Below are 14,488 nucleotides of genomic sequence, written 5' to 3' on the forward strand. Positions count from 1 at the left end.
GGAAGGAAAGGAACTTTAATGAGAAATCAAAACATAGGGAACCAAAGTGCAAATCATCCACCCCCCATGGGGGGGCCATCCTGAACCCCACATCATCCCCTCAGCCCCCTTCGGGCCCCCAGCGCAGGCCCAGGCCCTGGAGCTTCTGCCTCAGGTAGCTCTTGAGCTGGGGCAGGCCTCTCTGGGACTCCAGTTCCTCGAAGGGTAGCTGTGGGGACAGGAGAGGGCGGCAGGTTACCCGCAGGCGGGGAGTGAGGATGCGCCACGGGCCAGGCCAGGGCCACTCACCGGCAGGAGCTGGTAGCCCATCAGGCCTAGGTGCCGCTCCCTCAGGGCCCTGGAGCCCAGCAGCACCCTGCCGTCCCGGCAGAAATGCCAGCGTTCCCGCAACACCAGCACCACCCTGCAGGGGGAGGGACGTGGCTCAGGGCATGGCGGGCAAGGTGGCCAGGGCTCCCCCACCCTGCCTCCCTTACCTCTGGGCAGGGTCTCGAGTAGTGGGACTAGAGGCAGCCTGGCCCTGTGGGCAGGACCTTGGTGGGTATGGCAGAAAGGGGTCCTGGGTCCTCACGGGAAGCACAGCACCAGAGCTGCTGACGCACAGCAGGAAGTCTGGAGGGGGAGCAGGGCCAGCAGCCTTAGCCAGGGCTCCGTCTCCCTGGGCCTGCCGCCTACCCCTTGCTCACCTGTGCAGTAGCCTGGAGGCACAGTCAGGTCCTGGCGGTATTTCTCCTCCCCCAGCAGCTGGCGCAACCCCTCAGCTACTATGTCCTTGTGACTGAGGAGAAAGGACACCAGTAGCAGGAAGGGCCCGGCACCTCATCCTAGTCTGTCCCAGTCTAGTGCCACCACCCTGGGCAAAGCCCTGCTGCTTCAGGGCCCAGTTTTATGGCGGCCAAGAGCTCCCTAGCTTTGGCGCTTCATGGTCCCTCTGGCTTTTCCACTCTGCTGGTCCCAGGCTGGCCCCTCCCCTTGCCCCAGGCTGCCCCATCCACCTGTACTTGCAGCGGGCACGGTCGGTGATGAGAGGCTGGGGAAAGATGGGCACTTGCTGCCTTCGGGGAAGGCGGGGACCCCGGTATCCTGGGAGCTCCAGCTCCACGGCCGTGTCCAGCAGGGAGAGGTAGCGACGCACAATCAGAGCATGAGGGGTGCCTGTGGGGAGGCAGGGACTGGGGCTCTGGGTTGCAGGCCACCCTGCTCCCCTGCCTCTCCAGCCCTCAGGGGCCCAGCCAGCCATCCTGGCTGCGTACCACTGATGTAGTTGATGAAGCCAGGGGAAAAAACAAAGTGCAGGGCTCTGAAGGGCAGGCACCGCAGTTGGCACAGTGACATCAAGATGTTGACTGTAGCCAGGGGTGCCACCCCTGCTTCCCGAGCCAGGATCCTCTCAAGGCAGGGCATAAACTGCTGTTCCAGGGGCAGGTAGTTCAGCCGCCCAAAGGGCAGGACCAACTTCTGTACCACCTGTGGAGGAAGAGCAGTTCATTACCCAGTGTGAAGTATTTCTGCAGTCATCTTTTACAAGCTAAGCCTTAGAGAGGCTTAGCCCTCAAGTTTGTAACACTGCTGTAAAGACAGGACAGTCCCTCCGGCCTCACAGTTCAACAGCAAAGCAGTCACGAGCTGCACATGACTAATCACCAGACAGGCAGAGGGGACATCACTGTGGGGTCTGGCCCCGAAGACTTCAAGGAGAGGGATGGGTGGAGCTAGGATGCTGCTAGGAGTGCTTTGGGAAACTGCAGAGTTCCAGGAATGCATGCTGGTGACAGGAGGTAGGCAAGCCACAGAAAGGGTGTAGGAAAAGATGCAGGTCCCAGGGGACAGAGAGGGTGCGTCTGCTTCAGGAAAAGATAGCCGAGCTGCATGGGGCGCTGGGCCTGACAAGGTCCCTAAGAATGACAGAGATGCACTGGATGGTGGGTGGCAAGCCCACCTTGCTGCTGAGCTGGGTTTCCTGAACCACCAGGAAGTGGGCAATGGCTTCCAGAAGCTGGGGCTCCCGCAACCGGTGCCGGGCCAGGTGCTGGGCCAGGAGCACCATCACGTGGGGAGTCAGTTCCTCTGGCCTTGCCTCTGTGAAGAACAGCCTGTCACGCTGGGCCTCGGCCGGACCTCCAGCTGGCTCAATTCCACCTCAACCCAGCCAACTGAGCCCACCTTCCTCCTCCTGTCAACCCTCCCCACCCCCATCTGATTTTAACCCCCTCCAGCACCTGCCAGGCTGCTGATCAGATGCTGCCGTGGATACCGCAGAAAACGGGGGCAGCTTAGAGCAGCTTCCAACCCTTGCCCACCTCGGAGAAGGGGCTGCAAAGGGGGAGGTGGCTTCGGAGGGAGGCGGAGCCTTCGCTCCTGTTCCAGGGCACACACCAGGCGACCATCAGATGGAAAGCCTGAGGGGGAGAGGTAAAAGGCAGCCTGGTAACAGAGCTGTGCTGCTGTTCTTATCATGGGGTTACTTGGTGAATTCTCCACCTTTCTTCTCTCCGTTTCCTGAGCGGGAAGGTGTGCTAGAGTTTAAGTGCAAACACTAGAGAAATGTAAAGTATCATGTGGCTATGAGGTATCAAAACGGTCTGTAGGGAGTACATACAAAGACGGCAAATAGGCTTTCATCTCGTACCAATTGTGACACATTATGGTGGCTTCCTAGGGCACTCTATTAGCAGGAATCTGGGGTGGCACCCTAGCGAGGCTGGAAGGAGTGCGTTCGACTCATGATGTCTGCCGCAGACACAGGACGGGAGCAGGAGCAAGCGTTCCTGGGCAAACGCCTGAGAGGCTGGGTCTCTGTCCGTGGTCCTCTACTGTTCTCCCTATTCTTCATTAACACCTAGCCCCCCAGGCGCCCACCTCAAGCCCGTCCTCACCAAGTAAGACTGCAAGGTGCAGACACACGTGGATGGTGTGAATGTCAAAGGAGGGACAGTTTCGGATGATGAGCTGACTCAAGTCCTGCAGTGTGGCCTGCTCCACAGGAGGGGGCCGTGGCCGAGACCCCAAGAGCTGGCCCAGACGACGAAGCGCCACCGAGTAGTGGTGGGCGCGCACCTTGGTGGGGTTCTGGCCCAGCCAGCGCAGCAGCTCCCCGGGGCTCTTCGCCTGTTCCAGAAGCCGCTGCAGTCCTTGCACAGGACCTGCACTGGGGCCTCCTCCAAGAGGCCGGTCCCCCCATTTGCTGGGCCCCAAACAGCAGGGCTGTACTGGAGGGATCAGCAGCAGACCAGACAGCCGAGCAGGGGAGGTCTGAGCAGAGAGCAGGACTCGAAGCATGGAGTTGGGTGATGGAGACCCTGAGGGGCAGCCCAAAAAAGGGGGTGAGGTTTTCTCCAAACGGGAGAAAGACCTGCTACCTACTCCTTACCTCACTCCTCATTTAGGGGGCCTGTGGTCAGAGCAAGCGTTTGTGACTGCTCTGGGCCTCTTCCCCACCCCGCCCCTCTGCCTCCTTCCTTTGAAACAGCAATCATAATCCTCAGTGCGCTCAGCGCAGCGCTACTTGCAAAGCAATTCCACATGCACCATCTCTGATGCTCCTTACACGCCCATGAAGAGTAGGCAGGGCTGGCATTACCTCATTTCACCGGTGGAGAAACGCAGGCCCAGAGCAGCGAAGGGGTTAAGTTAAGCCCGAGGTCATTAACCGGGTTAGTGGTCGCGCCCAGTCTGGAGCCCAGACGGCACCGGCGTGCACTCTCCCGACCACCTCCCTCTCCCGCAGGAGGCGGCGGCGGCGGCACAGAGGGTGGAACGCGGGTTCCGCGGCTGGACGGTGCTGGGTTCCATGCTGGGCGCTCCCACTCACCAGCGGCGTGACCTTGGACAAGTGGCTTCGTCTCTCTAAGTCTCCTCACCCGTGAAATGAAAACGCAGCGCCCACCTCGCAGGGCGCGCGTGGAGCCCGAGTGCACCGCTTTGCGATGGCGCGGAGTCGGCGATGTCGGGGGCCCCCACACCCACCCCGGCCCAGGGACGCCAGGAGACCGTGGCCGCTGCCGCTAACACCAGCTCCCGCTGCCCTCCCGCAGCCCTCCCCGCAGGCGCCACCCCTACATGACTCCCCGGGCCCTGCGCAGGTCGCTCCCTCAGTCGGTCTCGGGGCCCGGGGGCCAGGTTCCCCCCGCGGCCTCCTCATCGGCTGGCCACCGAGTCCGCCATCTTCCCAGCAGCCCCTAGATAGCCGCCCGGACGCCAATCCCGAAGCAACTATCGGCCCTCGGAGACGTGGCTCCCGGCAGGCACTGCGAGCCAGGGAGCCGCGAGCCCCGCCCGCGGGAAGTGCGCGCGCGGCGCCGGGGGCGGGGCCACGGAGGCCGGCGCCAAAGCCAGAGCAGAACGCGGGGGAGAGGGGAAGGCGGTGGGCCAGGGTCGAGGGCGCAGTCCGTGCCCTTCTCTCCCAAGGAGCGAGGGCTCCCCGCCCGCCAGCCCGCACACACTCAGACACACTGCAAGAGTGAAAACTTCACAGTTACTTTAATCTGCACAGGTTCCGGGGAACTCCTCTGCCCCTCCCCGCTCCCCTTCACCAGCCTCCCACCGTCCTGGCGTCCCCAACTCAGCCCAAGGAGCTGTCAGGGATTGGAGGCGGCTGGGTCCTCCGGCAGAACGCTAAGACCGGCCCCGGGGGCGGCCCGGCTCTGCCCGGGGCCGAGGCAGCGACAGCAGATGCCCGACCCCGAGGAGCCCACTCCCAGTGCGAGCTGAGGGCCAGCAGCCCCGGGAGGTGGCCCCGAGCCCCGGCGGTCACAGGGCGGGGCCTCCCCCAGCCCCCGGAGTCCTCTGCGGCGCAGGGCTGGGCTCCAGGGCAGCGGGAAGAGGCAGGTCGGAGAGGCGGGCCTGGGCAGGCAGCAGCTCCCGCCGCGGCGCGGGGAGCAAGGTCCGGAGGGGCCGGCGACGCTGCCAAGCGCCCGCGGAGGCACTACGGGCGGTACATGGCAAAGGCCAGGAGACTGAGGAGCAGGGTGAAGCCGGCCAGGCCCAGAGTGGCGGTCAGGGGAAAGAAGGGCCGGTACTGGATCTGGCAGTACCAGAGCAGCAGCAGCAGCAGGAGCAGCAGGGGCAGCAGCAGGCTGCCGATTTCCAGCCCGGAGGGGCCGGGCTCGGACCCCGGCGGGCAGGGGGGATTTGGGGGACCGACTCTCGTGGACACGTGGCAGTGGAGAACGCAGTTGGGAGGGAGGTGAAGGCTGCCCAGGGTCTGGGTGTCGTCGCCTAGCAGCTGCCCTTGGTAGATGAGTCGCACCTGCTGTTCCCGGCCGGGAAACTGGGTCCTGAGGAGAGAGGGACCTGGGTAAGAGAGCAGGCCTCAGGCAATCCTAGTCCTTGGCCCCGGAACAGCACTCCCACCCTCCCCCTGCCCTCCACACCACACCGGCCCTGGCCTGGGAGGGAAGGTCTGCCAGGGGAACAAGTGCAGTTGTGATCTGGAGCGCTCAGCGCCTCCAGTATAAAGGAGAGCTGGGTCTTAGGTGTCTCCGGGGGCGTTCTGCAACCACTCCCCCAATCCCTGTCTTTAGCATTGCTCCTGCCTCTTGACCTACTTACCTTTTCAAGGAGCCAATGGTGTCGTGGGGCCAGGCCCTGGCCACCTGCTCTGAGTCATTGAGGAATTTCAGCCGTAGCACGAGGGGCTCCTGCGGGGAGTCCGGGGCTGGCGGTGTTGCTGTGAACCCCGTGCTGGGCTCTGGCTGCGCAGCTTGACCTCTGTGTCTCAGGCTGGGGGTCTCTGCCCCTGGGGCCTCCCTTCTCATGCTGTCGGTAGCTGCCATGGCTGCGCTGGGCTGGGATGGCGTTGGGGTCCCTGACGGCTGGGGCAGTGGGTCCCCGCCCTCAGCGGTGTGCGTTGAGACCCAGGCGAGGGCCAGCACCAGAAGGCAGGCAAGCACCGAGAAAAGGACGGTCACCTCATCACCCACCCCTTCAATCAGGGTCATGGCGCCTGCCTTGCCCGCCGCGCTACCGAGCTGGAGAGGCACAAAGAGCCCGTGAGGCCCAGGCCCCCTGGCCAGGAGCCCTGGAACCTCCACAGGGTCCTGCCCTCACCCCACCGCGATGCTCCCGCCGTCCTCAGCCTCCGTCCTCACCCACCCCAGGGTACCGGCTGCTCTGCCTCCCAGTCGCCCCAAACTTGCCTCCGGGTGCCCCTTCCCATCGCCGAATCCCAAGTCCTAACTTTCTGTCATCTGAGCTCGAGGTCTTCAACCAGCTCCCAACTCACCCAAACCCTATCCCAAGGTAAGGGCCTAAGCAACGCCTCTCCTAAACTTCACCCCAACCAAACTTCACCCCAACCAAACTTCACCCCCAAGCGTATCTATTCGCCTGCCGACTTCACCCCAGTGTGTCTACTCCTTCACCGACTTCACCCCAGGCACATCTACTCCGTTGCTAAAGTTTCTCCGAGGTGGGGGTAGAGCCTCTGTGCCCCCACCCCCCGCCCCCCGCGTTACGGTTCACCTAAACCCCACCCGCGGCACAGGACTGCTTCCCAGGCTTCCCCCACAGCAAACGTCAAACTCCGCCCCTGGGCAATCTGGAGCCACCGAGCGTCACCACCCACCCAGCTCGGCCCCCTCCAGGTCCCCTCAACCACACTCCGCGGAGGCCTAACTCCGCGCCTCCTCTGGAAGTCTCTCCAAGCCCCGGGGGCTGCCAGATCCCGCCCGGAATCCGAGACTTCACGTTCCCCACCCCCACCCCTCATCACCCCTCCCACCTTCCCGCCCCCCGGAGCCGCAGGAGGGCACGGCGATCCCGGGCAGGGCGGGCGGGGCCCGACCGGGGCCCTGGGCGGCGGGGTGGGCGCGGTCACGGCGCGGGGACTCACCGCCCGGCTCCCCCAGCTCCATCGCGGCCCCTCGGGCACTTCCGGGCGGGAGGCGCGGAGGTCGCAGGCACCTGAAGCACCCCTCCTTCCCCGCCGCCGCGGCCCGGGGCATTGTGGAACTTGTAGTCCGGCGCCACGCTATCCCCGCCCTCCGCCCTGCGGACCCACGTGCGGGGCTCCACCCGCGGTTCTCTGCGCCTGCAGATCGCTAAGGGGCCGGCGGGGGCGGCTTTGGGGGGGTTGTGCTACCCCCTAGAGGTTTGGGCGGCAGCAGGGTCCGCCCTCTCCCCTGTTAACAGCCAGGGCATCTGTCACACCAGATACCGACGTCAGCTGGAGCACGTCAGAGCACCCGTGTTCGTGATGCAGTGAGGAAGGCTCTGAGGAACTCAGGTGGCCCCTACCCTTATGTCAGAGTGGACGCCAGAAGGCATTTTGGCCACCAAAATTAATTCTTCAGCCCAGAGCCCCAATATCCATGGGCTGCCCCACCAGGCTGGCTAGGGATACCCATCCTCAGGGCTGCCCCTTTCCTTGGTCCCCTCCTCCACCTTCGGGACTCCACAGCCCCTTCAAGACTGTGGAAGAAGCATAGACCTTGGAACCTGGCACAAATCCTGATCCCTTATCCTGTGCTTCTCAGCTATATGACCTTGGGTGGGTTATTGAATCTCTCTGAACATTAATTTGTTCCTTTCTAAAACATACCTCGCAAGTCAATCATAAGGAAGAAATTAGATGTTTTATTAAAAAGTGTAAAAACTAAGGTACATGTCACACAGTAGCTATTCGCTCACCTCCACCCAAACCTGGTCTCAGGAATCAGGTCTTTGGTGTGTTACTATATGGATGGCATTGAATCCCAGGCCTGTGGATATCTGGATTTTTCCCTCTGGGCTCCTGTAGCCACGGGGATCTCACATCCTGGTTTTTACAGGCCAGTCTTGATTTAAAATAATCTATCCTAGTCTTCCCATAGTTCTTGCCTACTGTGGGAGCAAGTGGCCCAAATATTGCCTTAGGAATGTCAGTCTAGATTGATACCATACAGAACTAACCTATCTCTAGTTCCATCCCTCCTGTTCATTCATTTATTCTACTAACATATTTTTTAAAAGATATGCTATGGCCAGGTGCAGTGGCTCATGCCTGTAATCCTGGCACTTTGGGAGGCTGAAGCAGGCGGATCACTGAGTTCAGGAGTTCGAGACCAGCCTGGCCAACATGGTAAAACCCTGTCTCTACTAAAAAAAAAAAAAAAAAAAAAAAAAAAAAATTAGTTGGGCGTGATGGCGGTGCCTGTAATCCCAGCTACTGGGGAGGCTGAGGCAGGAGAATCACTTGAACGCGGGAGGTGGAGGTTGCAGTGAGCTGAGATCGAGCCACTGCACTCCAGCCTGGGTGACAGAGTGAGACTCTGTCTCAAAAAAAATTTATACACACACACACACACACACACTATATCCCAGGCATTGTGCAAGATACTGGGAATAAAACAGTGAATCAGACCCTCTTCCTGCCCTCATGTGGCTCCATATACTAGTAGAAGAGCTAGACGTGTGAACAGCCCATCAGTGCTATAACAGGTGTGTGCTAGTTGCTGGGGCAACACATTTGAGGAGCTCTTTGCTCTTAGTGTCTCTTTTGGGAGGTATACCTGGTGCTGCTTCCTGCTGTCAATTCTAATTAAGCATCTAAAAGAGATGTTGGATGTTACTTTTAGAATTATACAACATCAGAACTAGGTTTTCTGTTCAACCACTATATTTTGCAGATGAAAACCAGAGAGATATCCTTAAGGTTATGCAGGGAGATAGAAACATAGGTTCCTCAGGAGCTTAGGAGACCCTGTGTGTTGATTAGCTTCCACCAGGTGCTTTGGAAGGTACAGGGAACTCGGGAATAGTGACTGGGTTGGGACTGGGGCTGAGTTGCGTGGGCAATCAAACAGTGGACAGCTTCATGCTGGGAAAAGATCCAGCTTGGCCAGGGAAGTGGAAGTGTGTGTAAGAAGGACGATGTGTATCACTGATGCCCAAGGATATCTGGGGGTAGCAGATACTCTGCAACATCTCTGGCAGATTTATTGGCTGCAGCCACTGCTCTGCAAATGTCACCTCTTGTAGGTTTTAGGAAACGTGTGTGTGTTGGTGGAGGGGAGGGGGCTAACAGAACTGCAGCCCACTTTGGCAATGGGACTGCAGAGAACTGGGACAATGCAGGGAGCTCCCTGGCCCTAGAGGGAGTGAAAGGACAAGATGGACAAGGGGTGAAGACAAGAAAAATTGAGAGCCGCGTGGGCTTTGGTTGGTCTCTCCAATAGTATGAGTAGGGGAGAAAGGCATATAATATTTCATCCCTCCCTCTTCTTCCTCTATGTACCAATGGGGTCGGGTAGCATTTAGCTAATCTCCCAAGTCCGGCAGGGGGAGGGTCTTTTAGGAGAGGCCGATCACAAGAAGGTAAGAGTAGGCACGAGTTTGTTCAAAGTGTCATTTCCAGGAGCCCGCCGATGATGAAGCGCTCAGGGAGAACTGGAAATAGCAGCCCAGAACCCATCCCAGCCTCTGAGCTGCAGTCGGCAGTGGAGAGCCCGGGCAGGGAGCCAGGGAGAAAACTCCGGCAGCAGGGTGGTCTCTAGGGCTGACCTCGGAGCCTGGGGACAGGGGAGCCTATGCCGCACTGAAGGCGGGACGCTGTAAGCGAGGAGCAGCTGGGCCTGGGCGGACTCCTCGGCCAATCAGCCTCGGTCAGCAGCACCCTCAGGCGCAGGGCACTGTTTGGGCATTGCCTAGAGATCCGACACCCCGCCCAGATCAGCGCAGGGAGGCGAAAGCGACAGCCGGGCGCGGGAGGAGTCCAGGGCAGCTGTCTCCTCCGAGAGGGTGGCCCTCGAGGCAATGCGGGTGGGGGCTGGTGAGGAGGCGGAAGGGCCGAGGCTGAGTGGGAGGGGCCGGGGCGCCAGGGCTGGAGCGCGCGGCTCGTGGGTGGAGGCTGCAGAGCCAGCGAGCGAGCGAGGGGCGGGGGCGCCCGGGCCGGCGCGCAGGAGGGGCGGGGGCGGCGGGGAGGGGGGCTCGGGCTGCGTGTGCCGGAGCGGCGGGGGCGGCGGTGCGTGCGCATGACGCGGGGGGAGGGCCAGGGCCGCGCGCTCCCGGTCCCGTTGTTGTTGCCGCTGGAGGCTGCTCCGAGGCAGCGGGATCACGGCGCCGGGAAGCGCTCGGCAGCGGCGGCCACAGCGTGCGCGGCGGCGCCTCCTGGCCTCGGCCTCCGGCCCCCGGCCCCCGGCTCCATGCGCTAGTCCCGCGCCGCCAGCCCAGTAGTCCCGGCCCCGCCAGCCCCGCGCGCCCGCTCGCCGCCGCCGCCGCCGCCTCCGCCGCGCCGCCCCGGGCCCGCTTCGGGCCCCACGGCTCCGAAGCCATGAACTTCCAGGCGGGCGGGGGGCAGAGCCCGCAGCAGCAGCAGAGCCTGGCGGCTCCGGGGGGCGGCGGCGGCGGTGGCGGCGGCAGCGCGGGGGGCGGCGGGCAGTTCGGCGGCGCGGGGCCCGGGGCCGGGGGCGGCGGCGGCCCCTCGCAGCAGCTGGCCGGCGGGCCCCCCCAGCAGTTCGCGCTCTCCAACTCCGCGGCCATCCGGGCCGAGATCCAGCGCTTCGAGTCCGTGCATCCCAATATCTACGCCATCTACGACCTGATCGAGCGCATCGAGGATTTGGCGCTGCAGAACCAGATCCGGGAGCACGTCATCTCCATCGAGGGTGAGCGGAGCCGGGGGCTACGGGAGCCGGGGCGCGGTGGCCTCTCCGGCGCCGGCCGAGGGCTCCACGGGCCAGCCTGGCCATGCTCTCCCTGTCGGGGGTCTTTGCGCGCTTGAGGTCCAGGCCACGAGGTTTGCCGATCTGTGCTGCAGAACCGGCGGGCAGCTTCGCCGTATCTCGTTCGGGGACACTTTGGGGTGGGGGGTTTTCTGCTGACTGTGCTCCAGGGCGCGAAGGTGGTGTCGCTTGGGGGGGCCGGGACCAGATCTGTCCAGGCCTGGCCGGGGAAGGTGGGCGCGGCAGAGGGCTTCAGCTGCCGGGAGGTGGGGTCGTGACCGGGGAGGCTTCTTAGCCGCTTCCCGGGCCCTGCTCCGCAGTGGGGCGGGGGATCGGAGCCTCGCGTTAGTGGATGGCAGCCTTCCCGGGCCCAGCGCCCGCAGGCCCGGAGGGTGGCGCTCGCCGCGGCGCCCTCTCCCGACGCACACCCCCTACGCCGCGGCGGCCAAGCGGGCGCGGGCCGGGCCTGGCGCTGGGCTGAGGCTCAGCGACCGCGTGGGAGGCGCCAGCAGGTCCATCGCGCTTTGGCCGGGTCATGAGCGCGACGGGGATCCGCGGCTTCTCGGTCTGGAGGCAGCTGCGGGGCAGCCGGGCGCTGACTGACCTCCAGGGACACCGCACCCGGAGTCGGGGACCGGAAACCCCCGGCCACTGCGCTGCCTAGCGCTTTTTTCTCTGGGCCCTTAGGCCCTGGACTTTCGACCGCTGAGGGCACAGGAAGTAGTGGCACGCTGCTGGCAGATGCCTCGCAAGCCCTGGTGTGGTGGGTGCTGGCGGTACCCGCAGGCACCCCAGTGGCATGGTGACCTTCGAGCGGGCACGGACAGATGGGCCTCGCCCTGGGCCATCTGCTTCCTCCTGCAGCTCTGTTTGAGAGGGGACGCCCACTGGCAGGTGGTGGGTTTGGCCTTAGTGGAAATGCAGTGAGAGCCAAGGCTTTTTGCGATAACATGGAGTTATGGGCAGGGGCCTGTCCATGACTTGGGCCTTAAGGTTAGGGCCCCACTCCCAGCTTCATCTGCTTGCCTGAGGTTCTGGGGGAGAGTGCACCTGAATACCTCCCTTTCTGCTTTCAGAGGTCCCCATAGCTGGGGAAGGAGTATTGAGTCTGGGGGGACCCCATGTGGTGCTGGGTCCTATCTTTTGTTGTGACATGACAGTCTGACTTCCTTCTGCCTTTTCCCAACCTGTTCTTATTTCTTTCCTCTCAAGGCTGAGTTCTCTGTGAACTAATTAGGTGACAGAAAAACCTCATTAACGTGGATCTGAGTAAATGGCCTGAATCACCACTGTGGCTGGGGACTAGGAGATGGCATTTGTGCGAGCCCTAGGCCCCAAAGACAGGAGATGACCAATTTTTCCTCTTAGATCTGAAGAGGGTGGAGGCGGGAGAGACGTCGTTGCTGCAGCTTCACTGTCCTTGGAGGAAGTAAAGACATTCCTGATTTGCTCCAAGCTTACCTTCCCCCAGCTCCTTCTGGAGGGCGACAAGCCTCGTGGGCCGGCCACAGGAGGGTGGGGGCACATCTGCTTCCGAGCTTTTCCCAGAGCAGGGAGAGGTTTCTGGGCTCCCCCGGCTCCAGCTTGATGAGCAGCGACCCCTCCTCCCCAGCTCAGGGGAGCCTCTGGTTGAGCATCTTTTGTGATGTGAAGGCTGATTCCTGGGGCGCCCTTGAATTTTTTGCCTGATCTTAAATTTAACACAACAGGCAGAATTTCCCCTCCTAGAGCCCTCCCCGACCGACTTCTCCATTGCGGTTTGGAAATACCCCATGGTTCCGTCTACTAGGCCTGGAAGCTCGGCCTCACCCTCGTGAAATCCTGGGAGCCGGTGTCTCATTGTCACCAGACCGACCCAGCTGCGGCTCACACATCCGTTCTCAGCCCTGCTGTTCCCACTCCTGTGCGCTGCTGCCCTGCTCTCCCTCCCTACCCCCTGCCCAGCCTCTCCTGGCACTGTCATCTTTATCCACCTCACCCCTCTTGCGTTCCCACTTTTCTGCTGTAGGCAGTCTTCAAAAGAATAAAAACCACTCCTTCTCCAATTTCTGCCCTATATCCTTCCTGCGATAGAACTCCTCTCCATCTGCCAAACCATATTGCTTCTGTCCTGCGAAGCAGCGTCCCCACCTTCTTTCTGCGAGGAGGGAGAGGCGCAGACTCCCTGGGCGTTTCCGAGCACAATCTGAGGCTGGACTGAGACCGAGCCCTCCACCCCCAGCCCCAGGGCCGAACAGACCTGGGCTGTTACATAAACACAGTGTCAGCTGGGAGCCGGGTCCTGTGCTTCCTGGGGATAAACCTCTCCTTGGAAAGGGGCGGCATGTTCCGAGTGTATAACAAAGCCTCCCTCACTCTGTTTAGACTTCGGTGAAGGGGTTGTTTGTCCCAGCTCTGAAGGTGACGTGGGACCTGCGGTCAGGATCCATTTGGCTCTGAGGAAGTGCAGTGGGCACTTGGGCCTCCTGTAGTCTCTCTGCCACTCACAGTCACTTCTGACCCCGTGTCCTGGGCAGGAGGAAGCAGGGAATGTTTGGCTTTCCTGTGTTTCAGGACAGGATTTGGGGGGAGGGAGACCATTTTGAAAAGTTCCTTTCCCACCAGAGGCCAAGGAAAGAGAAAACCTGCCCGTTACTTGGCCTGAGGGAGTGGAAGAAGTACAGCCTTCAGCCAGGAGGGAGAGCTGGAGGGCTCACTATGTGCAGAGCCTCTGAGCCACCTTCACATCACTAGTGGGGAAACTGAGGCTCAGAGAAGGGAGGGAGCCAAGCGGATACAGCCAGGGAGAGTATGGGCCTTCAAGAGGAGCCCGCTTCCGGCTTGGCACTCACCTGCAGTGAGCACTCCCTGACAGCTTGGGTTTCCTGGCTGAGTCCTAGAAAGAGGGATGCAGGAGAACCAGGGCTTCAGTCCAAATGGGGACACTGGGCACGTGGAGCACAGGATGTTGTACCAAGCTAGCCAGGAGCCCGGAACAGCCTGTGATCCTTCCAGGACCTGCTGGTCCCAGTTGGTGTGTGCAGGTGAGGGCCCGGCACAGGGGAGGAGCAGGACCTTGGGGAGGGCCTGGGATCCCCGCTGGCAGTTCCAGAGGGGCTCCTGCCTGGAAGTGGAAGTGGACCTATTAGGTGTGTGTGTGCCATATGGCTACTATTGCGTGTGCCGGAGCTGGGCTTTGTCAGCTGGGTGACTTACTCAAGTTTCTCCATTGTTGTCCCACTAGGGCTTTTTTTTGTTGTTTTTTTAAATGGTTACTTTGAGCATTCATTCCAACTGGCCTGGCCTGGCCGCCAGAGCGTTCTCACTGTCACCCTTACCCCACTCACTTCCATTCCGCTCACAGATTGCCTACCCTGGGCTGTGGGCTTGGTGACATCCTAAAGGGACTAAGGTAAAGAGATGTGGGGGTTTCTTGTTTGGGTCAAGCCTTGGCTAGACAGAGAAGGGGCCACAGCTGTGACTGCAGTTGGGTGGCAGCTCAGAGGGAGAGTAAGACAGTGCATGTGGGCAGGTGCAGTGGCTCACGCCTGTAATCCTGACATTTTGGGAGGCTGAGGCGGGCAGATCATGAGGTCAGGAGATCAAGACCATCCTGGTTAACATGGTGAAAGCCCATCTGTACTAAAAATACAAAAAATTAGCCGGGCGTGATGGCGGGCACCTGTAGTCCCAGCTACTCGGGAGGCTGAGGCAGGAGAATGGTGTGAACCTGGGAGGCAGAGCTTGCAGTGAGCCGAGATCGTGCCACTGCGCTCCAGCCTGGGCAACAGAGCGAGACTCTGTCTCAAAAAAAAAAAAAAAAAAAAAAAAAAAGACGGCATACGCCCTGGCAGCCCGCAGCCCGCAGC

At 61.5% G+C, this 14,488-nt stretch overlaps 3 protein-coding genes across 16 annotated transcripts in view; 1 reads left to right on the plus strand and 2 right to left on the minus strand.

The window, feature by feature from the left end:
- Window position 1: 1 nt before the first annotated feature.
- FASTK (Fas activated serine/threonine kinase) lies at window positions 2-4,254 on the minus strand. Of its 5 annotated transcripts, none has more exons than XM_055284562.2 (10): window positions 4,060-4,254; window positions 2,877-3,299; window positions 2,220-2,399; window positions 1,940-2,079; window positions 1,254-1,467; window positions 996-1,155; window positions 687-778; window positions 477-612; window positions 289-403; window positions 2-208 (listed from the first exon to the last, which is right to left on the minus strand). In XM_055284562.2, the coding sequence occupies exons 1-10, from the start codon at window positions 4,139-4,141 to the stop codon at window positions 101-103; spliced, it is 1,650 nt and encodes a 549-aa protein (XP_055140537.1). In that variant the 5' UTR covers window positions 4,142-4,254; the 3' UTR covers window positions 2-100. The 5 variants fall into 5 exon arrangements, with proteins under 5 accessions (XP_055140537.1, XP_055140538.1, XP_055140540.1 ...); XM_055284563.2 differs by having other exon boundaries at window positions 2,301-2,399; window positions 4,060-4,234; XM_055284565.2 differs by lacking the exon at window positions 4,060-4,254 and adding an exon at window positions 3,812-4,050.
- A 206-nt stretch (window positions 4,255-4,460) lies between these two features.
- TMUB1 (transmembrane and ubiquitin like domain containing 1) lies at window positions 4,461-6,944 on the minus strand. Of its 5 annotated transcripts, none has more exons than XM_055284570.2 (3): window positions 6,833-6,944; window positions 5,551-5,969; window positions 4,461-5,276 (listed from the first exon to the last, which is right to left on the minus strand). In XM_055284570.2, exons 2-3 carry the CDS (start codon window positions 5,937-5,939, stop codon window positions 4,925-4,927), a joined length of 741 nt encoding a protein of 246 aa, XP_055140545.1. In that variant the 5' UTR covers window positions 5,940-5,969; window positions 6,833-6,944; the 3' UTR covers window positions 4,461-4,924. The 5 variants fall into 5 exon arrangements, with proteins under 5 accessions (XP_055140545.1, XP_063498435.1, XP_055140544.1 ...); XM_063642365.1 differs by lacking the exon at window positions 6,833-6,944 and adding an exon at window positions 6,722-6,825; XM_055284569.2 differs by lacking the exon at window positions 6,833-6,944 and adding an exon at window positions 6,566-6,694.
- Window positions 6,945-9,255: 2,311 nt separating this feature from the next.
- AGAP3 (ArfGAP with GTPase domain, ankyrin repeat and PH domain 3) overlaps window positions 9,256-14,488 on the plus strand; it is a 59,694-nt gene continuing 54,461 nt past the window's right edge. Inside the window, exons 1-2 of one of the 6 annotated variants that reach the window (XM_055284572.2) lie at window positions 9,259-10,300; window positions 10,406-10,583. In XM_055284572.2, the coding sequence (XP_055140547.1) occupies window positions 10,250-10,300; window positions 10,406-10,583 (229 nt within the window). In that variant the 5' untranslated portion in view covers window positions 9,259-10,249. Of the gene's footprint in view, window positions 10,584-14,488 lie in introns of all 6 variants that reach the window. The other 5 variants (XM_055284571.2, XM_055284573.2, XM_055284574.2 and 2 more) reach the window with 5 other exon arrangements.

This window comes from Symphalangus syndactylus, chromosome 6, assembly GCF_028878055.3.
Source record: "Symphalangus syndactylus isolate Jambi chromosome 6, NHGRI_mSymSyn1-v2.1_pri, whole genome shotgun sequence".
Classification (NCBI taxonomy): Eukaryota; Metazoa; Chordata; class Mammalia; order Primates; family Hylobatidae; genus Symphalangus; species Symphalangus syndactylus.

Excerpts from the sequence above, each read along its gene's own strand:
- TMUB1 (XM_055284570.2), bottom strand. The coding sequence starts at position 5,939 with ATGACCCTGATTGAAGGGGTGGGTGATGAGGTGACCGTCCTTTTCTCG. Across the intron at positions 5,277-5,550 it reads ACCATTGGCTCCTTGAAAAG|GACCCAGTTTCCCGGCCGGG; the intron begins GTAAGTAGGTCA and ends CTCTCTCCTCAG.
- FASTK (XM_055284562.2), bottom strand. The coding sequence starts at position 4,141 with ATGAGGAGGCCGCGGGGGGAACCTGGCCCCCGGGCCCCGAGACCGACT. Across the intron at positions 1,468-1,939 it reads AAACCCAGCTCAGCAGCAAG|GTGGTACAGAAGTTGGTCCT; the intron begins GTGGGCTTGCCA and ends CTTCCTCCACAG. Across the intron at positions 404-476 it reads ACTCGAGACCCTGCCCAGAG|GGTGGTGCTGGTGTTGCGGG; the intron begins GTAAGGGAGGCA and ends CTCCCCCTGCAG.